Source organism: Theobroma cacao, chromosome 10, assembly GCF_000208745.1.
Source record: "Theobroma cacao cultivar B97-61/B2 chromosome 10, Criollo_cocoa_genome_V2, whole genome shotgun sequence".
In the NCBI taxonomy this organism is placed as follows: Eukaryota; Viridiplantae; Streptophyta; class Magnoliopsida; order Malvales; family Malvaceae; genus Theobroma; species Theobroma cacao.
Window position 1 is genome coordinate 7,662,770 of NC_030859.1, and position 19,157 is coordinate 7,681,926.

At 34.5% G+C, this 19,157-nt stretch overlaps 1 protein-coding gene across 1 annotated transcript; it reads left to right on the plus strand.

Annotated features, from left to right (window-relative positions):
- LOC18586653 (rust resistance kinase Lr10) lies at positions 2,406–6,111 on the plus strand. Its single transcript, XM_018128616.1, has 3 exons — positions 2,406–3,245; positions 4,691–4,717; positions 4,811–6,111. The coding sequence occupies exons 1-3, from the start codon at positions 2,528–2,530 to the stop codon at positions 5,902–5,904; spliced, it is 1,839 nt and encodes a 612-aa protein (XP_017984105.1). The 5' UTR covers positions 2,406–2,527; the 3' UTR covers positions 5,905–6,111.

Sequence of the window (19,157 nt, forward strand, 5' to 3'; positions counted from 1 at the left end):
TAACACGCCATGTATATAACGTAAAATGTTGTAACACGCCATGCATATCAAGTCAAATGTTGTAACACGCCAACCCTGACACGCCAATCACTAAAATTCCTGTGTCCTTACACAAACTGGCCTAAAATACCTGTGGCATGTGACATGTCAATCAGTGTAATTATTGACCCGTTACACGAACTGCCCTAAAATAACTAATGTCGTGACACGCTAAAACCCCAAAAAGCAGTTTACCCACTACATGCCATATCTATTGTATTTCAAAACTTTCGTACGACCTTAAAATCGAGAAAAAAATAGTTTAAACATAACAATTGAAAAAGATTGACAAAACACGAACATATCACACAAACCTAGCAAAAAATCAACGAACAGAAGAAAGTTTTAAAAGTTTTATTTTCAGATTGACTGACCTCTTCATTGATAACCGACATTGTTGCTGTGGTGGTGTCAAGCTTGTAAAGAAGAAAGTCGAGCACTCTGCTATATTTGGGAATGAGAAAGAACACAGATGTTTGCTATTTCTAGAAAATATTTAATTAAAATGAAATGGCCTCACAATTTCCTTTATAAATATTCATTTATTGAATTAATTCAGTTGAAGTCCAATCGGTTTCCTTGTTATTTACCTGTTTTTTTTTTTCCTTTTTCAAACCATGTGTGCCACACATCAATTGCCATGCCGTGTCACACACTCTAAACCCTACCGTGTCACGGATCTCCATGGAGTCTAACAAACTCTAAACACTGGCATGTCACAGATTGCCTCCATGGCAAGTCACAAACTCTGAACGCTGACGTGTCACAGATTCCCTCCATGGCGTGTCACTAACTCTGAACCCTGGAATGTCACAGATTCCCTCCATGGCGTGTCACCAACTCTGAACTCTGGCGTGTCACAGATTCCCCCCATGGCTTATTGCGAACTCTAAACGCTGGCGTATCACAGATTCCTTCCATGGCGTGTCACCAACTTTAAACGCTGGAGTCTCACAGATTCCCCCCATGGCGTGTCATAAACTCTGAACGCTAATGTGTCACAGATTCCCTCCATGGCGTGTCACCAACTCTGAACTCTGGCATGTCACAGATTTCCTCCATGGCGTGTCACCAACTCTGAACTCTGGCGTGTCACAAACTCTAAATCCTGCCGTGTCACAGCCCTGTCACACATTCCCACCATGTCGTGTCACACATTCTCAACATGCCGTTTCACAAACTCTAAACCCTGCCCTGCCACACCCATCTCACATATGGCCTACTGTAACACGACCATTTCGTGCTTTGGATTCACATCTTTCTTCTTTCGATTCACCACTGTATTAGGGATTTCTGGTTTCACATCATTCTCCAAGCTTTCGATTCATCACGACCAGTTCCTCGTTCGATTTAATATCATTCTTTTCCTATTATCTGAATGCCATGTCTAAAATCTCTGAAAAATCATCTCATACAACATTATTTTGTTTTGCACAAGCTTCGCGAAAAAAAGGATGTTTTGCACAAAATTAGATGTTCGCAATTTCTTTACATATTTATTTTCTCATTTTTCGTCTGTTTGAGAGAGCGCTTCAACGAAGATGGCTCATTAAAGGCATTTTTGTCTCAAAATCTATTCTTGTGACTAAAAACAATTAAAATTATCTAAAAACTTATTTACAAAAACACGTTATTTTTAAGGGCTAAAAAAAAATTTTCCTCTTTTCTAATTTATGTCATCAAAAATAGCAAAAAACTAAAGTATAGCGTAGAAAAGATGTGTTGACTTGGTAGTTGGNGCGTGTCACAAACTCTAAATCCTGCCGTGTCACAGCCCTGTCACACATTCCCACCATGTCATGTCACACATTCCTAACATGCCGTTTCACAAACTCTAAACCCTGCCCTGCCACACCCATCTCACATATGGCCTACTGTAACACGACCATTTCGTGCTTTGGATTCACATCTTTCTCGTTTCGATTCACCACTGTATTAGGGATTTCTGGTTTCACATCATTCTCCAAGCTTTCGATTCATCACGACCAGTTCCTCGTTCGATTTAATATCATTCTTTTCCTATTATCTGAATGCCATGTCTAAAATCTCTGAAAAATCATCTCATACAACATTATTTTGTTTTGCACAAGCTTCGCGAAAAAAAGGATGTTTTGCACAAAATTAGATGTTCGCAATTTCTTTACATATTTATTTTCTCATTTTTCGTCTGTTTGAGAGAGCGCTTCAACGAAGATGGCTCATTAAAGGCATTTTTATCCCAAAATCTATTCTCGTGGCTAAAAACAGTTAAAAATATCCTGACGGTTATTTACAAAAACACGTTATTTTTAAGGGCTAAAAAAAAATTTTCCTCTTTTCTAATTTATGTCATCAAAAATAGCAAAAAACTAAAGTATAGCGTAGAAAAGATGTGTTGACTTGGTAGTTGGAGTCTTCTCCACTCTGCTTCAATTTTTGGTTTTAAAAGCATTGCCTCTGCCTCAGGCGATAAGTAAAAGGCGAGTTCTCGTACAACTGCCCAGACTAGATGCAAATGGTAATTATTCTCTGTCACTTCCTCTTGGTATTGAGTGCTTCAGCAGTTGGTCTTGGTCCAGTCTCGCCAGATCAAGATGCCTGCGAGCCAAAACACTGCAAACCCGGCCAGCCATCCGTCCGGTACCCCTTCCGGTTGAAAGGCCGCCAACCGGACCACTGTGGCTCATCTGGGTTTGACCTGTCCTGCAACAACAAGAACCAGACGGTGCTGGAGCTGCCCCGTTCGGTCAAGTTATTGGTGAAGCATATAGATTATGTAAACCAGAGGATTCAGGTGTATGATGAAGATGGTTGTGTCCAAAAGCAGCTTCAAAATCTTACCTTATCCGCATCTCCTTTCACGTTCCGCTCAGACACAGATCCCTACTATGACAGCAAACCGGGAAACTTCACCTTGTTCAATTGTTCAATTGAAGATCAATCGAAGGATTATGATAATGACTGGAGCATTTCCTGCTTAAGTGTGCCTGGCTTCTACGTTGAATACTTTGATTCTGATGATGGAGGCTATGACCTGTTAAATTGCAGCAAGACTATAGATATCATTGATATTCCTCGAGGGTTGATGTCTGACCAGAAAAACAAGTTTTACTTCAGTTGGACCAACCCGGCGTGTGGTTCATGTGAAATTCAGGGCAAAGGATGTCGACGCAATACTACCAAGGCCTTGGGCATAGAGTGCTATTACATCCACATGGATCATAAAGGTGCCACATACATATGAGTTTTTAAGTAGTATTGTTCTGAAATATGAATTTTTTTAATTAAAAGAAAATGAGTCAATCAATGTATTAAATATTTAAGTATTTTTGAAATATGAATTTAGTGTTGTTCACCCGTAATTCTTCTTTTTTCATTAAACCTGATCTAAAGGGTCTATGCTTTGAAATCTAAGCCAGGGTCAGTCAGGTTCAATCCTATACATAATTTTATTATTACTATAAAATAATAAAAGTATTTTTATATTAACATTTTAATTTTTAAATTATATTTTAGATTTTAAAATATTTATTATCTATTTGCTAATATAAAAATAATAATCTCATTCCAAAAAAAAAAAAACCAAAAATAAAAAGTAAATGGAGATTACAAATATGAGTCATTTTGATATCTTCTGTTTTAAGTATTTTGTGCTTTTCTTGGCAACTTTGGGGAAGTAATAAGGGACTGAGAAATGGGTCATTTTGGCTTTAAGATAGTTTGACGTTCACTAGTTTGACGTTTACCTAAAGTTTGTGATCTACGTCGACTAAGAGCTTGTTTCGTAGAAAGTGCTGTCACAACTAGAATTGTCTTAAAAATATTATAAACAGAGATTAAAATAATATTTGATAAATTCAGAAGATTAGTTGATCGTAAGATTAAAAAATTATTTGATAATATTTTTTATTTAATTTTGATAAATAATCAAAATAAAATATTTATCTTTATAATTAAATCAAATTGTAAATTTTAAATTAAAATAAATGAAGCTTCTTCTTAATTGGAAATAAAGATTGTCATCAAGTGAAATAATTACACTAAATGAAATAAATAATAATGTGAAGTAATATAATTCTAAATGCGAAAATGAAAGTGCAGCAAAAATTGTATTGTTAAAACTCATTTATGCTATAGTGCTTCATATAATTTTATAAATTATTATTCAAATAATATAAAAAAAGTTGATCAAATATTTATTATTATACATTGCAATTAATAATTTTTAATGAAGTTTTGATTTATAATTTTGTCTAAAAATTATAAACCTCGTGTATAAATTAAAATTTGTAAAATTTGAGATCTAAATACCTTGTTTATGCTCTCTTCTATTAGCAAAAATAAGTTAGGTAGAACTTTTTGATGTAAAAATTACTGCCATTATGGGATAAATTAGGCTTCCCAAATTAGGGTACTAAACATGAAAACCAACTACTTTAACTTACAGTTCCAGCAAGAAATTGCTTGGTTCATATTAAATCAATACTTGTTTTTTACCTATGATTTAATATCATTTACTCAAAATCTTGTAATTAAACATTAATTTGCGTGGCCGAAATCAATTTTGAATGTTTTAGAAACTTAAGGGAAACTATATATAGAGTAATGATATAGGATTATTGTACTGATGTTGAGAAATATAGCATGCTGATCATTTTTTAATGTTTTCCAGGTGCAAGAATGAAGCTAATGATTTCAGGTACATGGTTGTTCCATACATTGATTTTATGTTGAGAAAAGAAATGATCTGATGAAGCATTGTAATCTCTGACTAGGATCATGTTATTTGCAGGTTTAACCATAGGATCACTTCTCCTTTTATTGAGTGTCATTGGACTCTGTTGGCTGCACCACTTGAATAAAAAAGAGAAAGAGGGCCAACGCAAGATCGAACAGTTTTTGGAGGATTACAAAGCTCTTAAGCCCTCAAGATATTCCTATGCTGATATTAAGAGGATAACAAACCAATTCAAGGAAAAACTTGGACAGGGTGGTTATGGTACTGTGTTCAAAGGAACACTTTCCAATGATGTTTCAGTAGCTGTTAAGGTTCTGAATAACTTCAAGGGAAATGGTGAAGAGTTCGTTAACGAAGTTGGTTCAATGGGAAGAATCCACCATGTCAATGTTACTCGCTTAGTTGGTTTTTGTGCTGATGGGTATAACCGAGCCCTTGTTTATGAGTACTTGCCAAATGAGTCATTAGAGAAATTCATATTTGCAGCCAAGGGTGAGAATCGTTTCCTTAGTTGGGAGAAGCTTCATGAAATTGCTTTAGGCATAGCCAAAGGCATTGAGTACCTTCACCAAGGTTGCGAGCAACGGATCCTCCATTTTGACATCAAACCTCACAATATTTTACTGGATCAGAACTTCACTCCTAAGATCTCTGATTTTGGTTTGGCTAAGTTATGTTCCAAAGAGCAAAGTGCTGTTTCAATGACAGCAGCAAGAGGAACCATGGGCTATATTGCACCTGAAGTATTGTCTAGGAACTTTGGAAACGTCTCATACAAATCAGACGTTTACAGTTTTGGAATGCTCTTGCTTGAAATGGTTGGAGGGAGAAAGAATATTGATGTGACAGTGGCCAATGAAAGCCAAGTGTACTTCCCGGAGTGGGTTTATAATCGTTTAGACAAAGGAGAAGAATTAGGAATTGATATCGAAGATGAAGGGCATCACAAGATAGCCAAGAAACTTACAATTGTTGGACTTCGGTGCATTCAGTGGTATCCAGTTGATCGTCCTTCAATGAAATCTGTGGTTCAGATGTTGGAAGGAGAAGCAGACAATCTGACAATGCCACTAAATCCTTTTGCCTCTAAAGATGAAAAGAAGCCTAAGAAGCCCATTAACAGAGAGCTAGCAGCTATTTCTGAATAAGAAGGAAAGCAATTTGCAGACTGCAGCCTTACAATCAAAATGAGTATTAAGCAATTGTTGGACTTTTGGTGTTGTGTATAAAGAATAGACAAATGCTTCATAACTATGTAGGCCATATTTTAATATCTTTCAATCTGAACAAAATCAAAATTTAATACTAAAGGACAAAATCTATATATACACGGAATGATTTTGATTTTCGGAGGATGATTATATCTATGCGTAGTTGCAATGAAGCTTAAAATATCAAAATGTTCAAAACATACCACAATGCTTAATAGAAAAATAAGTTAATATATATATATATATATATACACGGAATGATTTTGATTTTCGGAGGATGATTATATCTATGCGTAGTTGCAATGAAACTTAAAATATCAAAATGTTCAAAACATACCACAATGCTTAATAGAAAAATAAGTTAATAATTCCAATAGATAGAAATAGAATCAAAGTAGATAGATTGTTTTAATGATTGAGGCTTAGAAAGTTGACTTTTGCACAATTCTAATGGCAAATGTGCTTGGCTTGCTTGTATTGAATAGCCAAATGCTCAAGGAGCTTAGAAATACATCAAATATCAAGTGTCTATGGTAAACAATATTGAAAGCAATGGTGGCTCTCTAAGAGCTTGAACAAATAGCTATGATACTTAAGAATTAAAAGAAAATGTTAAGGGCTTGAAGATTTGAATTTGAGTTTTTAAATTGAGCTTTGTGCTGTTGAGTTATGTTGTGTGTTTCTTGAATTGGATAGTGCCTTCTTCTATTTATGGGTATTTTTGCCAATTGTAAGTTCTCTTCCAATAGCAATTAACAACTTGAATTTTGGCGCAAAAAGATTTCCTTTCCCTTCCTTTCTCAAATGTCTTCTATTATAGATCAATAAAAAGTTTTAAAAACAATATTTTGACTGCATACTCTTAATCTTTTAATGTACGACAAAAACAACAATAAAACATTCTTACAAGTTACAAATCAAATTTTTTGTTTCAATGTTTTTAGAATAAAACAAAATCGAATCCAAACATAAAAAAAAATATGAAACCTCTCCCAACCGATACTTATAATTACTTCATCTGATTTTCCCTTTCTATAGATGTCCAATAAGAACCAAAGTAGTATAAAGTTGTGTGTGAAGCTAAAAGGTACATTGCTACCTTAGTGTAATAAAATGTATGTTGAACAAACAATACTACAAGGTAATAATAGATAATTATTTTATGGGCTTGTCTACTACTTCTTATTAACATGATCTTTTGACATTTCGAGAGAAAAGAGCAAATGTTTAGAAGGCATTTTCAAAAGGTCAACTTCACTTTGAAGCATCTCAAGGACATTGCTCATTGAAGAGAAACAAATGGGCTTCATCTGTATGCACCAAAGAGCAACTATTACCATTTTCCTCGCAATTTTCTTTTCATCATCTATAACATCACCCAAGTCTACTTTTCCACCTTGATCAAAGTGGTCATAAATCCAAGAAGGGAAGTATATTTGACTTGACTGTTCAACTGAAACATTCAATTTTTTCCTTCTTCCCACCATTCCCATCAATAACATTCCAAAGTGTAAACATTAGCTTTATATGAGATGCCACCTAGGAATTTGTGGAATAATTCAAGAGCAATATATCCTAATGTACCTCGAGCTATAGTAACAGACACAATACTCTCATTTACAGGATATAATTTTGCAAGTTCAAAATCTGAAATTTTTGGGATAAATTTTTTGTTTAAAAGAATGTTGTGTGGCTTGATATCAAAATGTAAAATTTGCATTTCACATCCTTGATGCAAGTATTCGATTCCACGAGCCACTCCAAGAACAATCTCTAACATTTGTTCCCAATTTAAAAAAATGTTATTGTCTCTAGCAAATATGATTTTATCCAAAGATCCATTTGGCATGAAGTAATATACAAGATGTCAAGCTCGACCTTATAAAATACTTGCTATGTCATTCATGTGATTGACAATATGCTTGCATATTAGGAAAGCCTCGAAAAATCATCAAAAGTCGATATTGTACCAAATGGTACTATTAAGTTGAATTAAGCCTCGAACTAGTCTAAATAGAGATCTTAAGATGAAATTGAGAATTTTAAAACCCAGAATGACTTAAAATGATGATTTGGAGTTCGAGGGTTGAATTGGAGTCAATTTGAAATTTTCATGATTCGGGGGTAAAATGGTCATTTTGCAACTCGAGGTTAAGACATGAGTGTTGGATGAAATTTTTGACTAAGATTGATCATTTGGAGTATAATTTGAGTTTGAAAAGTGAAAAATTTTAATTCCAGCATTTTTTGAGCATAAAGGGCAAAATAGTCATTTTGCTACCCTAGGGGCAAAATTGTAATTTTACACACCCAACACTTGTCCAGCATATGGAATTTATCCAAAATTATCATGGATAATTGAAGAAATTTATATGGTGGAGAGAGAAAGCTTAATAGTTAAGAAATTAAAAATGGACCAATGGTAAGGTGACACATGGTAAATTTTTGTCCATTAATTATTTAGCTTAAAAATCAGCACAAATCAGCCCATTTTCTCTTCATTATGGCCGGCCATAGTAAGAACAAAGGAAGGAAAAGAAAGAACAAACCCAAGGAGGAAAAATTGAAGAAAAAGTGTGGGATTTCAAGGGATTAAGCTAATAAAGGTAAAATTTTGTGATTTTATCTTGTGATTTACATTACCCATGCTTTCTTTTTCATTTTTCATGCTTAGAACTCAAGTTTGCATGATGAACCCATGCTGGTCGAATTTGAGAGGAGAGGTTTTGAGCATTGACTTTGCTAGATTTCAAGCTAATTAAGTGTTTTTGGTTGTTTGGTAATGGAAAGTATAAAAATCTAGCAAGGAATCACTTTGTTCTTCACAAACCCACAAGAGGCCGAATTTTCTAGGGAGGATATTGAGGCTGAAATTGATGATATTTCATGATATTTTGGTGATATTTAATGATTGGTGAGGCTAGAAATTTAATGGAAAATTTTAGCATGAAAATTTGAATTTTTACCTAATGTATAGACATGTGCGATTTATGATTCGGACCAATAAATTGAATCATATTCACAATCATTGAAGTATTTTAAGTATAATTGGAGTGTAGAAAGTGAAAGAAATTGATTTGGAGTTAAATTGGAGGTTTTAGCCAATTACACCGAGAATAGTACGAATTAGGTCGAATACCGTATTTAAACGGCTATTCGGACATTTTGCATCACATTTCGTGCATTCATATAGATTTATAGAGCCTGAAATAGTTTATGATAATTTGACACAATTTATTGAAATTCGTGTCATGTATGATGTATAGGTGGTGAGCCCTCTAACAAGGGTAAAGAGATTGTGCTCGAAGACCAGGAATAAGAGTATATCGAACTCCTAGTACAGTGAGTAACCTTACTATCGTCTTAATTATCTAAAGTGAATTTTTATCCGATTTTGTGATTTTATGAAAAATGAGGTTAAATGATAAATTTTTGGTTTCATAAACAAACTGTGATTAAATGAAATGATTTTATAAATTGTCTTGAAATTTAATGATGGCTTTGAAAATAGAGTAATTGGAGATTGTGTTCATGTGTTGTAAATTCATGGTTTGAATCGAATGGCTTATGACAATAGTTGCATGAATGGCTGAATTGGTATTTCTGTTGAAATATATGAACTGTGTATTTAGCCTTGAAAGGCTGTGAATTACAATAATTGCCATGTCATGCTATTGCAAATTTTATTGAATTGGTGGATTATATATTAATTAATCACTGCAGTAGGGGGTTTCTGTGGACCAGCCTTTTAGAGGGGCACGGTAAACCACATTATTTCTTACCTCGATCGTAGAGGCGCATAGGATATCTCCTGAGGTAAAGTTTAGGGTTCACTTGACACTAAACCACCACGTGAAGGAGAACTCAGCCAACGCCAAAGAACAACTGTGATGTCCAACGAAAAATGTGTTTGATGCGAAATATGAATTTTTAACAGCCTTGGCGGACTTGGTTGGATGCCCGACGCAAAGTATCACCGAGTATGAGTTTTGGCACGAGCCAAAGTTTTAAGAAATTCATAAGCAATGTTGATTACTCGATTTATATGAATTGATTTTATTTGATTGAAATCAGTTGAAAGGTAATGAAATTACAGTATGATGACTTATTTTAATTGTCTCCATTTACTCTATATGAATTGATTTTATTTGATTGAAATCAGTTGAAAGGTAATGAAATTACAGTATGATGACTTATTTTAATTGTCTCCATTTACTCGACTTTAGATGGTATCTGTTTACTCACTAAGATTTTATAATCTCACCACCCTCCTTTTCAACCATTTCAGGCCTGAGGTAGCCTGTGGATAGCAGATATCGTCAGGGATTATAGTCGACTTTACTACAAAAACTGTAGGTTTACTGCCTTTGTACACTTTTGTTCCTTGTGAGCCCACGAGTCACTGTAAAGTAAATTTCATATCCCAATTATCTGTATTATAGTACGTATGAATTTATTTAGCTTTTACATTACAAAAATTATTTACCGATGACTCTATAAATATTGTTTTACAAGAAATTAGAATATTTTATTGAATATTTTTATTTTATTCAAATAGTTGCAATAGCATTTTTAATAAATTTTTTAGACACCCAAATTTATTTTTAAATAATGAAATATGTGTTTTCACTTATTTACTATATTTTTAGTTGGGTTCGGAAAATTACGAGGAAAAATGACGAAAACGCCCCTATGAGGCGAAAATTATTTTTCCACGGTTTTGAAGGGGAAAAAGCTTAAAATTCTTTAAAAACCAGGTTTGGCAATGATTACTCACAGGGGAGATGAGAAAAATGGTACTAAAGCCTTACGGGGTTCCGGTTGGTATTTTGGGCAGTGAATGTCTATCGAGACGTCGCGGTGGTTGTCACGGGCTTGAGGGGAGTACCGGGTCATGACACAAGAGCTTGTTTTGATCCTTCCACACAAAATCCAATAAGTCATGCCACATTAACATGATGAATCCTATCAATGGTAGCTATTTCATTAATGAAATCATTGCTCTTACCTTTTGACTTTCTCAATAATTTTATTGCAACAAGGTGACCACTTTGAAGCTTTCCTTTGAACACTAATCCATAACCTCCTTAACCAAGTTTATCTTTAAATCCTTGAGTCATTTTTTTTAATTTAAGAATAAGAGTACCGAATTGGCACGAAACTATTTTGACTTTGAAGGAATTTTTCAATGATATCATCAATGGACAGATGTCTCTTTTGTAATTTATACGTGACAAGTGCAACCAAGCATAATGTTCCCAGCAAAACTCTTACCAAGATAATTCCTCCTTCAAAAAAATATATTATAAAAAGAAGAGCACATTAGAAACAAAAAGGGGAAAGGTATCAAGAATATTGCACATGATAGTCATGTGCTTAGAAGAATTAGTTCATTAGTTAGTTAGTTAGTCAGCCAATTATGATTTTAGTTAATTAAATTAAGTTGAAGTCAATCTTGTATTCAAATTTTCTAGTTTGTTTTTGAAAAGTATATATAAATTGCCTTGTAATCATTTGTTGAAATAACAAGAATCAATTTAATTTTTTTCTATTCCTCAATCGTTTACATGGTATCAAAGCAATTCGATTAAGGTTCTTGCTATGATTCTTCCAAATTTCCAGCCTTTATCCTTTATTCAAAATTGAATTCACAATTCCATAATTCCATCATTTTATAATACGGTTCATACTCAACTCACAGCTTCAATCAAACAAGTTAAGTCAGATAATGATTTAGAGTTTAATCCTTTTGAATTTATTTCTTCTAAAAGCATTTTGAATTATCCACCTAAATAAAATGGTGTTGTTGATAGTAAACGCTAGCATTTATTGGTTGTGGCTAGATCTTTTTTGTTACAGTCTTCTTTGCTTGTAAAATTGTTGGAAAATTTTGTATCAGTGATAGCCTACATTATTAATAAAACACCATATGAAATATTGTTTCACAAAACCCATTTTATTAATTACTTCTTAAAGTCTTTAGCTGTTTATGCTTAACATCAACCCTATCTCATAACAAAAAGAAATTTATCCTATGGGAAAATTGTGTGTATTCATAAAATATCTCATTGGCATAAAAGAGTCTACACTTTATGATTTGATTACGCAGAGGTCCTTCATTTCTAGGGATGTTGTATTTCGTAAAAGTAATGTTCCATTTTAAAACTTGAAACATGACTTTAAAAATCTTATTACTATCTTTACAGTACTTAATTTTAGTTCTAATGATTGTCTTTATGAATTTCATATTTTTCCAACACTTGTTTCTCATAATTTCAATTTTCAATGACACATCACCTTCCTTAGTTTCTAAATCCCCTAATGTCATGAGCCAACATTATATAGGGCTATGACAGGGTAGAATTCTCTAGGGGACCAAGTCCATTGTACTTTTAGGGGAGATGTCCCTCTTTTACATATTGTAATAGCACTTGGTGGCATCTTTGGAAATGCTTGTTAAGTCTTTAGGGGAAGACCTTTTAGGGAAGGAATGTCCTCATCTCACGCCTTGTAACGGCTTTTAGTGATATACTTGTAAAATCTTGTAACTTTTTTATTAATAGTGAGCAGTTGACAGATTATTGGGCTAACTCACTAATAAAGGTATATTTGTAGCAAACCATTTAGGGCTCCCTTTATGGTTCGATGATGGAGTGTCTTGGTCCCTTTGTACTTATCTTGATATTAATAAAACATTTTCTATATGTGGCTCCAATGGTTGTGTACATTTCCTTCGTTATGCCCTATGATTTTAATATTGTGTTTCCTTAAACTAATTTGTGGCTATTATTGATATTTGCTTAAATATAAACAAGTTATTGATTAGCTTGTGTGGAAGCATCCATCCAAGCATTGCACGGACTATTGCATACTTACATGAAAAAGTGTAGTTCGTGATAGTTGGTATTAGAGCATGAGTGAGACATGCTAAGTGAAAAAGCAAACATGGTAACTACACGGAATGCACTAGAAGACCCTCAAAGAATTAATGAGTTAAAGGTCATGGTGGTCACAATAAAAGTTCAGATGGTTCCGCATGAGTGGATAGATGAAATTGAGACAGTCTAACGGGAATTGTCTAAGATGAGAAATACTCTGAGTGATGAGATCAATGATGCATTGAGCACTCTTCAAAACGAGTTTGGAGAATTAAAAGCTCAAGTAAATCTCTTAATTATTGTTGTAGGTAATACCGGTGCAAACTCAAAAGATCGAGGGAAAGGGGCTAAAGTGCCCTAGCCTAAGTGAGAAGAAAGAGCCAGAGGTGCGAAAGAGCTAGGGAACTTCATTTTTTCTATTGAACAGTACTTCCAAGTTGTGCACAAAAAGTCGAAGGAAGACAAGATCACAATAACCGTAATATATCTTACAAGGGATGCAAAGTTATGGTGGCGTTCCAAATTTGTTGATGGGAAGTGCCACATGAATACTTAGGTGGACCTTAAGCGAGAATCGATGAATTAGTTTTTCCTTGAGAGTGTAAAGTACATGGGTTGGCAGAAGTTATGAGAGTTAATGAAAATTTGGTCAATACAGGAATTTGTGAGAAACTTCTCTACCTTAATGTTAGATATTAGGGACATGATCGAGAAAGATAAATTGTTCTATCTTCTCAAGGGTTTAAGACCATGGGCAAGGACAGAGTTGCGCTGACAGAAGGTGTAGGACGTGACTTCAACAATGACGGCTATTGAACGTTTTACTAATTATAGAGATAAGTAAAATAAAAGTAACGACCCTCTATTAAGAATCAATAGCTCAAGCTCAAACAATGGGGCAAAATTCCCAATAGTTAGTAGACCTTCGCGTGGGGGAAGAGAAAAGAGACCACTCCCTAGAAGCACACCCTAACTAAGAACAATTAAGTCGTGGGGCTTTAAACCTTAAGCCCCAATATATTGTTTTCTTTATAATGAACCTCATCGGGTAGCAAACTACCCATATCGAGTCGCTCTTAATGTGATATGTACTGCTAATGTGGAAACACCTCAACCCCAAACCCTAGTTGAAAAAGTTGTGGAGGAGTCGACGTGAATGGATTCAATTTGGTTCTTAGTGTCTTACAAGTGTAACTAGAAAACATGAAGAAAGAGCCTCAATAAGGTCTCGTGCTTGTGGATGTGTTCATGAATGATAAAAAGATCAAAGCCATACTCGATATGAGAGCCTCTGTGTCATGACCCAATTTCCAGGCCATGACCGGCGCATGGGCCCAATGGACATAGCCCACTAAGCCCAACCAAGCCTATCTATGTGACTCCATTCATCGATTTCATCATTCGTTCTTGCCACTGTATTTCATAATTCTTACTAACGAGTATGTCAAAACTTTTCTATCGATACCATATATTCACATTTATATGATTCATAATAATGTCATCCGTGCCATTACATAGTGGCAACATTAAACAATATAAATATCTATTGCTTAAGACATATACACATCTTAACAATTTACATCAGGGCATGTGTGTTCAACAAAAAGGACTCTAGACTTCCAGCGGAGCAACTATAGCGAAGGTACAGTTATGGAATGCCATTGATACCTACCAAAAGATGGATACAAGCCTACAAGGACACCTCGACCTAGTTACCAGCTGCCTCTTGATATGAAAACATGAAGTTGAAAATGGTGAGTATAAACCAAGTGAGTGAATAAGAAAGGGAACAAGCAAACAATAAGAAATGTTTAACGAAATCATGATGCATTCATTTTTCAAAACAATGCAATTTATTTTTGCTCTTATTAAAACCCCTCGTGTAAACCCCACATGAGTAAATCACCTTATGAAAAGGGTCCATGCTCAACAAAGGATTTGGAGAGTGAAAACTTTAATAGCATTCATGCGAATCAAGTTAAATAAACGACAGTCCTCGTTGTAGCTGAAAGGCATTCTCGCTGCACCAAAGTTAGGATTCAAGTTATTAGCCAAACTAGGGTTTCTTAACTGGCCGAGGGTTTCTCACCAAACCTTATCATTTCAAACTTAATTAATTAATTCCTTAATGTTAAAAGTCCATACTCAACTATGGTACCAAAGAAGTGGAAAATAGTCAGCAACCGAACAAAATAAGGAACGAAACATAAAGTTTTTCGCTGCAGCGAGAATGAATCTCGCTGCAGCGAAATTTATGCCATAAAACAGAAAGTTTCTCGCTGCAGCAAGAAGCTACAGTAACTTTCTTGCTGCAACAAGATTCCAGCCAGCATTACCCCTCCAAACCCGAGAGTTTCTCGCTGCAGCGAGAAACAGAGCACCAAAGAAATATTTTCGTTCTTTCAAGAAAAAGGCCATCCTACTGAAATGACAAAATCAACATAATACACATAAAGATTTCCAAAGTTCAACATGCCAAATTCATATGCATTTCAACCATAAACCATATTCATGAGTTTTCATTTTCTAAACATATATACATATACATACATGGATAAATACCAATACCACTATCATCTCATCTAGCTCATATGCATCCCCCCACATTGTGCACATAGTCGGAGTCATCGTGTGCATCCCCCCACATCGTGCACAATTAGTGTCATCATGTACATCCCCCCACATCGTGCACACGGGCACTTTCATCATCCAACACCCTCACCACCGTCATCACCGACATGTGCATCCCCCCACATCTTGCACACTCACGGTTATCATTATCACACAATGTCAGCCATCAATGCACAACATATATGTATATCAACACAACGACATAGAACAAGAATCCATAACAGCCACATGTTATATATAAAGACAATAATCAAAAGCTTGTTCCCAAGGTACCCATTTTTAAGAAAAGTTGAATAAACTCATTCAAAAGCATTGTGCAAATACATTCGCATTTCCAAAATAGTTTTGAAATGCAAGTTCACTCACCAGTATCTTGTTGAACCTTTAGTCGACTCTACTTCTCTAATTGTCCAAATGGGGCGATGGGGCTTCGTTGGAACCTATTATCACATTAGCATCACCATTAATTCAAGCCACATACTTATAAATTCTAAAAGCTTCTTCTTAGCTAGCTTTCAAATTGCCATTTAAGTGGCTATCTAAGTTCACTATCTTAATCACTCTAAAGTGAATGAACAACCCCAACTACCAAATCACCCCCAAGTCTAAACACTAATAATTTTCAACACTAAAACTCAATTCTAGTGTACTACTCACCTTGGTAGCTTTGTATTTGAAATTATTTCCAAAAACTTCCAAGCTATTATTGAAGCTTCCTCTTTCTCTCTCTAAAACACCTAACTAGAGAGAGAGTATGGAAATAAGATTTTCTTGAAGGGTTTTAAAGTGAAAGAGTGGAAGAGTATAAGGGTTTATGAAAGAGTGCACCAAAAGCATGAAAAGTGGAGTTATTTTGAGGGAGGTTATGGAGGTTCATATCAAGCTTCCATGGAGGTTGGAAGTAACGTGAAAGAGAAGAAGGAAGAAGAAGAAGAAGCTGATGGAAAATGCGAGAAGAAGCTGCTAGAAGAATGAGATATTTATAACCCATGCTTATCCACTCCACTTAAATTACCAAAATGCCCTTCCACAAATTAACTTGTTCTCATCCAATCCTTTATGTAATCTTTTTACTTCTTTAACACTGGGACAAGGTCCATAAGGGTCTAGAAATGCTCGAGTTCATGAAAACTTAAAAATTTTTACTCGAGGTGAAAAATGACCATTTTGCCCCTATCGTGAAAATCATCACCATTTTTATTTATTTCGTCATTTTACCCATATTTTCATCATTCATTTATGCCTTAGGCCTACTTAGGCCTTAATATTATTTAAAACTTACTTTTAGGGGCTTACTAAGGAAATGACGAAATTACCCCTAGCCCGTGTTATTACGTCTATGCCTAGTTACGAGCCTATAGAGGTTGAGGTCTCACATTTTGATACCTTCATCACCTTGGGAGAGGTGAAGAGATGTGGCCAAAGGTTGAAAAAGACTTCAGGCAAATGAAAGTTGTCAACTCTAAAGATGTAAAGATTAAGATTGGTTCTTAAAAGGGGAAAGTGAACATGACGACTGCCACTATAGATGACTTTGATTTTGTTCTAGGCTTGGATTTTATGATGAAAGCACAAACCATTCATTCCTTGCTGTGAGTTGTGTTTGGTGAGGGCTGATCATGTTTCAAATACAAATAAAATTGAAGTAGAAATAAATTTAAAAAAATCAAATTACGCCTCACCTTCTTAGAATCTCTTTCATGCCAAATTGAGTACAGAATTAAACTAAAATAAAAGTATATGACCATATCACTTTACCTAAATAACAAAGGTTGATGAATCCTTTGTTAAACCACCAAATCAGCCTTCAAAAAGCTCAACCACCTCAGCCCAGTTGTTGCAAACCAAAGCTATCGAAGAAATCCTTGTGTAGCCTCTAACGGTGATCCACATCAATGAATGAGAAAATCCTTCTTTAAGAATTGAGAGTGCTATGCCTTGACAATGTGCTAGCAAAGATGAGTTTCACAAACTCATAATCTACACAAAATTGTGGGGTTGAACACACAAAAAAATGAAGTGAATGAAAAACTATTTTTCTTCACACAAGGAACGATAAGACAAAAGAATTTCTAATGTTCCGTACACTTCTTTTTTTCAGCTGTTTTCCACTATTTTGTTTGGAGGCTATAGCAAGGTATTTGTACCTTGGATTAATTTTAAACCCTAATTACAAAACTATTTTGTAATTGCCAGTTAATGCAATAATTTGAATAAATAATTTAATTAAGTCCTTAAGAAGTCCAATTAACTTAATTGTTTAATTTAATCAATTAGGCCCAATAACTTAATTAAACAATTTAATTAATTAAGCCTAACAATTTAATTAAACAATTTTAATCAATTAGGCCCAATGACTTAATTAAACAAATTTAATCAATTAGGCCCAATAACTTAATTGTTTAATTTAATTAATTAGGCCTAATGACTTAATTAAACAATTTAATTAATTAGGCCCAATGATTTAATTAAACAATTTAATTAATTAGGCACAACTTAATTAAACAATTTCAATCAAGTGCTTGAGAAGCTCATAACTTCTAATTTGATTAAGTCCAACTTAATCACCTTTTTCATTTTATTTTCGACATTCATTTTAGGAGTGTGACCCATTAGGCTTCTAACATGTTGACAATGTCACGACTCAGTACTCCCCTCGAGCCTGTGACAACCGTCGCGACGTCCCGATAGATATTCATTGCCCGGAATACCAACCGGAACCTCGCAAGGCTTTAATATCAGTTTTCGCACCTCCCCTGTGAGCAACAGTTGTTAAGTATCATGTTTTGAGAGATTATAAACTATTTTCAAATCAAAACAATAGAAAAATAATTTTTTTCTCATAGGAGTATTTTTGTGAGACCTTGTCAAGCTCGATTAAAAGACGGTATTGTACCGAGTGGTACAACTAAGTTAAATCCAGCCTTGAACTAGTTCAAATAGAAATTCTAAGACGAATTTGAAAATTTTGAAACTCACAGAATGGCTTAGAATAGTGATTCGGAGTTCAAGGTCCAGTTTGGAGTCCATCAGGAAAATTGACCGATTAGGGATAAAACGGTCATTTTACCATTTGATGATAAAATGGAGATTTTTAGCCAAGATTTGATCACATTTGACCAAGAATAATTATATGAAATATAGTTATGATTATTGGAGTATAAAATGATGTTTAGCAGTGAAAAATTGTGATTACCGGTATTTTTGAAGCACAAGAGTAAAATGGTAATTTTATCACTAGAGGATTAAACGAGAATTTTTATAAAATGATTTTTGCCCCATTTGGTTAATATTGATCAATATTAGTGTTATTTGAGGTTGAAAAGTAGAAATAATGTGATTCCGGTACATTTCGAAGTATAGGGGAAAATCGTAATTTTTCCACCTCGGGGGCAAATCGATAAATTTTTCACCCTAGCACTTGTCAAGACCAAGGGATTTTAATTATGGTAGGATTGGATAAGTACCAGAATATTTGTGGTGGAAAATTAAGAAGAAAAAGTCAAAAAGTTAAAAAAATGGGCGAATAAGCATGTGACACGTGGCATGCTTGATTATTTTATTATTTTCTATAGAAATCAGCCAATTAAATCCCCAATTCTCTCACCATTTTCGGCTTAGGCAACCAGCAACAAGAACAACGCAAGAACAAAGGGAAAAACAAGAAAACCTAGGTGAAAA

Excerpts from the sequence above, each read along its gene's own strand:
- LOC18586653 (XM_018128616.1), top strand. The coding sequence starts at position 2,528 with ATGCAAATGGTAATTATTCTCTGTCACTTCCTCTTGGTATTGAGTGCT. Across the intron at positions 3,246-4,690 it reads CATCCACATGGATCATAAAG|GTGCAAGAATGAAGCTAATG; the intron begins GTGCCACATACA and ends AATGTTTTCCAG. Across the intron at positions 4,718-4,810 it reads AATGAAGCTAATGATTTCAG|GTTTAACCATAGGATCACTT; the intron begins GTACATGGTTGT and ends TGTTATTTGCAG.